Genomic DNA, 8,413 nt, shown 5'->3' on the forward strand with positions numbered 1-8,413 from the left:
CATTTTCTAAAATCTAGATGCCCCTGCCTAGACAAGGGACCATGATATTTAGTTTGGGCTTTTTCTACTCTGTGGGGGAACACAAAGTTTAGTGAAAGGGAAGAATTTCTTTGAAATGTGGCCCAAGGGTTCAGTCCTATTTCTAAAACAGGAGGAAATGGGAGGGAGGAAGTCCTAGCTCCAGAGCACCTGTGAACTCCATTGCTAACAGAAATGGATCTGCTGAGAGAAGGGCCTATGGAGGAACGTTACTCTGGATTTTGTTCAGGTTTTTCATGAATCTAGGTATTCTCGATTCATGGATTCATGGGCAGTCAGTGCTTAGGACTTCTCTGGGACTCACACTGGAACAGAGAAGTGGCTGAGAGCTGCAAGTTCAGAACTGGGAGGAGAGAGGTGCTGAAGCCCACCATGAGAGCTTGTGATGGGCACACACGCCCTCCTGCATAGACTCCCTCTTCTTCCAGGACAAGGAGCCACGCTGATTGCTATCTGTCACTGCAGGAGATGCTGGCTTGGATATAGACATGCTAGAGGACCTTAAGTCCCTTAGGTTTGAGAATGGGATTGAAAAGGAAGACCTCTGCTGGCTGTATTTGACGGGTCGTTATCACGCACGTATGATCGAGGCCTGTGCCCATGCAACCTTTTTCTGCAAGCTACTCCATAATTTGAGGTAAGCGAGGTCTCCAGGGTCAGGCAGATGGAGAAAAACCTCACTGCAAAGAATCCAATTTGCATTAACTTTTTATATTGGAGAATAACTTTGGTAAGTGTCTTCCTACCTTTTCCAACCCACAGTCTATTACTCCTGGTCTGAAAACACCAGAGAAAAGCATACGGGGGTCCCTTGGCTGTGGTTCCATAATAAAGCATGGATTGGTGGTGATTTCCTTTCAGTGGGTGGATTGATTAAATGAGCGATTCATTCATCTCTCTATACATTCATTCACTTGTGGAGGTGACCAGCTTGTCTTCCACAGCTACCAATGACTTGTCATTCCATGAAGATGGAGTAAGTTCCTTTTTGTGGGGCTAATAATGGAATGCTCCCTTAAAGGAAAGCCACCTGGGACTTTGGGGGTCCCTATGGCCAGATGATTTGCTTGAAACCAGGAACACTGATTTGCAGAGAAGCTCTCAGTCCAGTCCTGGCTTCTGATATGTTTGTACAATGTGGCTTTAGACACTTAAATAGAAGTCACGTGAGAGCCAGGTACCTAGGACTAAGCTCCCGGATTCTGTAACTCTAGGTCACTCTTGGAGTATTTAACTTCCCCCCCACCCTGCTCCCCAAGTATACTTCTCAATCTACTTTTCTCTAAAATTAGATGAACTCCTTGTTAATGGAACCAGATCTGAATTAAATATTTTATAGAAACAGCATATACCCAAGGAGGCAGGCTGCTCAATGAGTTTGCTGATTGGCTGACTGAGAAGGATGCACGGAACTATTGGTTGAATCCAAGAAGAGTGGTGAGAAGCCGATATGTGAAACCTCTAGGAGGCATTTTATATTTGGAAGGGTCAGACACCAAGAGAATGCTCTCCTTTCAACCAAGAGAAAAGCCTTAAATAGAATGTGGCTTGTGATGCTTATATGGAAGGAGACTCCAAAACTTTATTTTTTATTTATTTTATTTTTTGGAGCTTTAATTTTTAAAAACTCCAATTTTCACAGAAATATGGAACAAATATAAGGTGGTCATGTAACAACATGAAACAATGCCTTAACTATTCTGAGGTCAGACTTTGTTTATCTTGGGCCAAGGGAATACATCCAGAACCAAGAGTACGTGAACCTCTGGAAAGAGAGGGCTCCAATCCTTGACCCTCAGTTTCTCAGATCTAATGCTTTTCCTCATTACAAACCATTTTATTTTATACATCATGTTTGAAAAAAGCTAAGTTACCTGGTTTCCTGGATCTGTGCAGAACTGAAACAGCCAACTAGAAAGAACAGGTGTGTGGTAGGAGACAGGCACGCTCATCCTCATGACAATGAGCGTTGACAGCTGCTTGCACAGGAAGCGGGAGCAGGCCCCCAGCGTCCGGGATTGATGTACAACAGTGGCTGTTCACCACGATGCTACTGAGTCAAAAACTGGTTTAACGTTCAGACCTTGTGTTTAAGAAGGCAGGGAAATGCACAACACATTTAGCAAAAACAGTGTTCATTTAAAAATGTCTTAACCGCGTTTTGGTCCTTTGAAGGGGTGTGCTCTGCTTTCTAGGAAATTCGCTCAGGTAGAACATTTCATGCTCTTAGTGATGCTACACAGTGGCCCATAGTTGGAACGCCTTCTCTGAACTGCGTGAGGGGCCACCAGGCCGCCGTGTGAGCGGTCAGCGCCGAGAGCAGAGGCTGGCGGTCAGGAGGAGCCCGGCCGAGCGTGCACGTATGTGTGTATGCGTCTGTGTTCACTCCTCAGAAAAGCACTGCACGAGAAGCACGTTGCCAGATGTCTCTTGATTGGATCACACGCCGACGTTCCTGATGACGATGAGTTAAAAGTGGGCATCATTGGAGGCGGCCACCTGGGGAAGCAGCTGGCCCACGTGCTGCTTCAGCTTGTCCCCATCCCTGTGGAGAGGCTGCAGATCTCCACGCGGAGGCCAGAGACCCTGGGTGAGGAGTCGTGTGCCGTAGAAAGGGGGCTCGGGTGTGGCCTTTAGGTGCTGATGAGGCCCTTGTGGAAGGGTCCCTCGAAAGGGGCATCATTGGGTGCAGCATGCTCAGTTCTCGGCTTTCTAGCCCGGAGGAAAGCTAGAAAGATGGTTTTTCACTTGTTTCTTGAGACCACTTCTCCGCTTAAATGTTTCACAGCCATTTCTCTCCCTTGTGCTCTTGGTGGTGAGATATCTCTCTGGTTCTTTGATACAGAGAAGCTTTCCAAAGGGAGTTCAAATCTAACGGGACCAGTTAGAGTCTGGTGGGTGTTAGCCAGTTCCAAACATTTGGCCTTATGTTTTTAAAAATAACATTTCCTGAATTTTAAAAAATGTTTTCTATTGATTCCATTTACTAATCTATGGTGGTAGAAGTCAGAACAGTTGCTTCCCAGGGACTGACGAAGAGGCCTGAGGGAACTTTCTGGGGGGGTGGAAATGTTCTAGATCTTGAAAGAGGTATGAGTTACATGGGTGTATGCATTTGTCAGAAACGACCAAACTGTGTACTTTAGATCTGCGTGTTGCGCTGTATGTAAATTATGTGACAAGAGTTGATTTATGTGACAAGAGTTGAGATAAAATAATTGTCTTCCTGTCCCTACAGTTGATGTTCAGGTCCAGCTCCTCTGTACTGTGATCTTTCTGTCTTCCTTTACCCCTCCCAGGTGAGTTCCAGAAACTGGGGATCCGGTGCTTTTACCATAACTCTTTTCTGGTGGGCTGGGCCGACGTGATATTCCTCTGCTGCCTGCCGTCTCAGCTGCCTAATATCTGCTTAGAAATCCACACCAGCTTTCGAAGAGAATGCATTGTGTACAGCTTTGTAGCTGCCATCCCAATACCCAGGTATCTTGCTTAGGGGGAGCCCATAATTGGCAGACCTGCTCTGCCTCCTCTGCTGGGGCTCCTACCTGTGGGCGGTGGTCATTCCCAGTAATAAGGTGGAAACAGCATCACCTGCAGGACCCAGCCAGCCTTTTTAATGGTGTCTTCCCCACTTCTCTCCAAACCGCACGTGTGGGTGGGACATTTCCTTTGACGTGCAAATGTTTAGAACTGCAACAGAGCATTGTCTCCCAATACTTGCAGCTGACTCGGGTTCCCCTTGTGCATCAGTGAGAAGGGAAACCACTAGTCAACAGCATGAGGAGTGATTGAGAGCATGTTCAGATGTTATTTTTGTGCCCCTAGTGTCTAGGCCAGTGCCTGGCAATTGGTAACATCCAGTGTCTGTTAGGCAGATGGCTAACCAATGCAACTAAGTAAACGCCCTTGGCACTGCCCCACACCTGTGCTGTGCAGGGGTGGGGGCGTATGTTGTTGGGGTTGAATGTGAACTCAGTAAATCATGGGGTTTGTTTCAGTCCTGGCCCTGCACTCCCTATCTCGATGGCTTTCCTTTCAGGTTGAAAAGGCTACTGAACCACAGCAATATCTTGCGGCCTCAGTATCAGTGTGTTGAAGGTTTCGCCAACATCTGGGGGACCAATAAGGAAATCATAACTGCTCTCCAGGATCCTGTGATTCTTCAGGCTACCTGCCCCTACAATCCTGCTGGTAATGACTCACCCTGGTTTTGGCACTCTTAAAAATTACCTTCCCCTCGGCCTGCTGCTGTCTTATTAGATCCCAGTGTGCGCGCCCTGGGTGAGTGTGGGGGAGCACTGTACAGCTAGATACATTCTCAGCCATTTAGGTTTTGAACAGGAACAGCTTCGGTGGCAAAAAGCACTCTTTATTAGGGAAAGCTGAGAAGTCTGAATACTCAACCCTTTAAGAATGAATCGTAAACTGCCAGAGGGGAGAGCCCATTTAAACAGAAAGATGCAGTGTCTGGGACTAAATAGTTTGTGTGTGTGTGTGTTCTGTGTGTTTTAATCTTCACTTGAGGATATGCTTATTGATTTTAGAGAGAGAGGAAGGGAGAGAGAGAGAGACATCGATGTGAGAGAGAACATTGACCAGTTGCCCCCATACACGCTCTGACCAGGGATCAAACCCACAACCCAGATATGTGCCCTGACTGGGAATTGAACCCGCAACTCTTTGGTACAGGGGATGATGTTCCCCACCAACTGAGCCACGCTGGCCGGGCTGGGACGAAATGGCTTTCCTCTGCTCTAATTTTTCCCTAGCCCCTTCTTTATTGGCAAGGACCCTTCTAGAAATTCCTAGAGATGCTTTTGCCATTAGCAATGTCCACGTTAGTCATACCTGTCCTACCAGTGGCAAGGTCAGCACATGATACATTATCAAGGTCACTAACAGGGCTCTTGGCCCAGGGAGGGGGAGTGTTTGCTTATCTTGAGGTTCAAGTGACCAACTTGTCTTGGAAAAAAGGTGGCTGTTCACTGCCTGGAGTTTTACTAGGTTCCCTGCAAACATCTTTGGGGGTGCTAACTGGTCTTCCCCTTATCATTGATGCGTAGGAGGAACAATCCTCAATATCAAGTGGTTGGAGGGAGTGTTCTATGCGGCCCTCAATGTCTGCACGGCCAAGTCCCTGCCGCACCAACAAGTGCTGCAGCTTCTGAATGAGCTGTTCCTCTCGGCGCACTTTGAGGACTGTGGGAAAGACGGAGCATCTTGCCCAAAATTCCAATTACAGGACTTTATCAGCAAAGAGTATGCCAAGAAGCTGCCTCACAGAAGGTAAGGCGTGACGGCTGGCCGGGCTCATTTCTTTACACTGTTGTCTGGGGGACTTTGTTTCTTTTTTCCTGTCCTGTTATCTTTGAAAATTTATAAAAAGAATACATTCTTGTAAAAAATCCAACTAGTAGAAGAGTGGAAAGTCCTCCTTTGCTCCCCAAGCACCACTTCATAGACTTAACCTCTGACGGATTTTATTTCTTTTTATATATGCATTTACAAATATATTTATACTGTCACTATATTAAAGTGTGGCCATCCATGTCTATATACACACTTTAGGAACATGGGGATTCTATATGCTGTATTTCCACTTACTGTGTCATGGGCACGTTCTCTGTTGGTACCATATCTATTTCATGAATGAGCAACTGCACCGGCACCCAACTGATGCATTTCCATTCATTCATCCGATTTCCCTTGATGGCGCTGTCTCCTCCCTGCCCCAACTTTTACATAAAGGGCTGCACTGAACACTCTTGTACTTGTTTTGTGCACTTGTACCCGTATTTCTGTTGGATGAAAAGCTAGAATAGTATTTCTGGGTTAGAGATGACATATATTTCATGTGTGTGGGCATTTCCAAATTGCATGTCGAAAACATGTTTATTTTTATTTCTACTGGTAGTGTACGAGAGTGCCACTGCCCTATAGCTTCACAGCTATAAGATCAATCTGTTTAATCTTTGATAATCGAATAGGAAAAATTGCCGCCCTTGCCACAGTGCCCTCTTGTCACTAAATTCGCTGGACACTTTCAAACCCTTTTCCCCTTGGACTGTTGAGCGTGCATGCCCTCCTCAGAGCAGTCTCTTCTTGGGGCTTTCCTGACACCCTCCCCTTGCCGTTTTCTTCTGGTCTCTCCAGCCCCTCCTTTGCTAGCTTCTCTTCAGCCCCACCCTTTAATCTGGGAGTTTTCAGGGCTCTGTCCTGGGCCTTTCTTGTCTTTCTACACTTAGTTCCTGAGTATTTTCCACTTTGGGAACTTAGATTGCCAACTTTACACTGGCACCCCTGAGCCTGTACCTCTAGCCTAGACGTCAGTTTTGCACCCAGATTTGTTCACACTCACCTGCCTCCACTCCTACGAGACGTGGCCAAAAGCATACCTGCTCTCAGGCCTGCTCTTCCAGTGTTTCTTTACCAGCATTCAAGCCAGACTCCTGGAAGTAATCCTTGATTCCTCCCTCTAATTAATCACCATTGGCATGTGATACACTTTCTGTTTGGGGATTTCCCTTCCCCATTAACCTGGGATTCCCTCCACTGCTCTCTTATTTTGGATCTTTTCCTGGCTCTCTCTTCCTCTGGCCTGGCTTACTCCTTCCTTGGGGTGGATCAGGCCCTCCTCCAGTAGCTTCCTTAGAAAAGCAGGCATAGGAAGTAATTGTTAGAGACTATGTCTGAAAATGCTTTTATTCTAACCTAATATTTTATTGAGAACATAGCTAGGCACAGAATTCTAGATTAGAAATAACTTTCCCTCAGAATTTTGAAGGCATTGCTCCATTGTCTTTCAGATTTATTATTATTATTTTTAAATGTCTTTATTGATTTCAGAGAGAGGAAAGGAGAGGGAGAGAGAGAGATAGAAACATCAATGGTGACAGTCATTGATCAGCTGCCTCCTGCGCGCCCCCTGTTGGGGATCGAACTCGCAACCCGGGCATGTGTCCTGACCGGGAATCGAACCTCAATCTCCTGGATCCTAGGTCGACGCTCAACCACTGAGCCACGCCAGCTGGGCGGTCCTTCAGCTTTAGAGTTCCTCCTCTTTCTTCCATTTCCTCATTTTTTTTGTTAAGAGGATATTTGAGATATTTCCCGTTCCTAATGTCCACGACCCTCTTGTGTGTCTCTTTCTAAATTCAAGGGAAAACACTGGGAAGGATGTCAGCATCACTATCACAGTCATTCTCTAATTATCAGCGCCTCTCAAGACGCACTTAGAGAAATGTACCTACGAACCATTAAATCCACATATTGAGTAGTTTCAGCTGCATTTTTAATTTAACTATGAATTTGAATTAGTTTGATATAGAAAATGAAGAACCTCATTGCCAAGTGGAGGAAACCTTTCTTTAAAAAAAAAAAAAATTGATTCTAGAGAGAGAGGGAGAGAGCGAGAGAAAAACACTGATCGGTTGCCTCCCGCACAGGATGACACTCCAACCAACAGCCCCGTTGGTCAGGGCAGAGAACTTGAACGGGAATGTGTACAGCCACATCGGATGTACTCATCAGACAGAAAAGTAACAGCATTTTTCCCACCCCAGGCCTCTCCCCTGGTTTGATCTGACCACCGTGCAACTCTGGGAAACGCCCTTGAGCCAGCATCTCTTAACCAGCACTGCCCTCCAGGACCACCTCATCCACCTGTATTGTAACGAATTTGGCATCATGCTGACCAAAGAACATCAGCCAGTGGTTTCCACGCGCTCTCCATCCCTGTGAGAGGAGACCTCAGGACCCAGGAGTCTTTCTCCCTCTACATGGCTGTGCCCTGATCACCACAACTGACGGTGGGGAGTCATGTGACTGTACGGTGTTTGCCATATGTTAGCCACTAAGGAATTAGAAAATTGTACTGATGGCTCTTTAAAATGTAGACAAAACAAGAGGTCCTTTGCATCGGTATATATGTGTATCTCTGGCATTGTGTGTGTGCACTTAAAAAAATATATATATATTTAGTGATTTCAGAGAGAGGAAAGGAGAGGGGGAGAGAGTTGAAACATCAATGATGAGAGAGTCATTATTGATCGGCTGCCACCTGCACCCCCTTGCTGGGGATCGAGCCCGCAATCTGGGCATGTGCCCTGACCGGGAATCGAACCACAATCTCCTGGATCATAGGTCGATGCTCAACTGCTGAGCCACGCCTGGCCAGGCTGTGTGTGCATTTTTAAAAAAATCTTTATTGTTGAAAGTATTACAGATGTCCCCTTTTCCCCCACTGATCCCTTCTACCCCGCCCCAGGCCTTCACCACACTACTGCCTGTGTCCATGGGTTACGCATGTTTGCATGTAAATTCTTTGGTTCATCTCTCCCCCACTCCCCACCCCCACCTTCCCTCTGAGACTCGT

At 46.4% G+C, this 8,413-nt stretch overlaps 1 protein-coding gene across 1 annotated transcript; it reads left to right on the forward strand.

Annotated features, from left to right (window-relative positions):
- Positions 1-518: 518 nt before the first annotated feature.
- NOXRED1 (NADP dependent oxidoreductase domain containing 1) lies at positions 519-8,060 on the forward strand. The gene is made up of 6 exons (XM_016220347.2): positions 519-676; positions 2,433-2,629; positions 3,339-3,519; positions 4,079-4,230; positions 5,103-5,325; positions 7,602-8,060. The coding sequence occupies exons 1-6, from the start codon at positions 528-530 to the stop codon at positions 7,777-7,779; spliced, it is 1,080 nt and encodes a 359-aa protein (XP_016075833.2). The 5' UTR covers positions 519-527; the 3' UTR covers positions 7,780-8,060.
- The last annotated feature ends 353 nt before the right edge of the window (positions 8,061-8,413 follow it).

The sequence above is a fragment of the Miniopterus natalensis genome, chromosome 1, assembly GCF_054644295.1.
Source record: "Miniopterus natalensis isolate mMinNat1 chromosome 1, mMinNat1.hap1, whole genome shotgun sequence".
Classification (NCBI taxonomy): Eukaryota; Metazoa; Chordata; class Mammalia; order Chiroptera; family Miniopteridae; genus Miniopterus; species Miniopterus natalensis.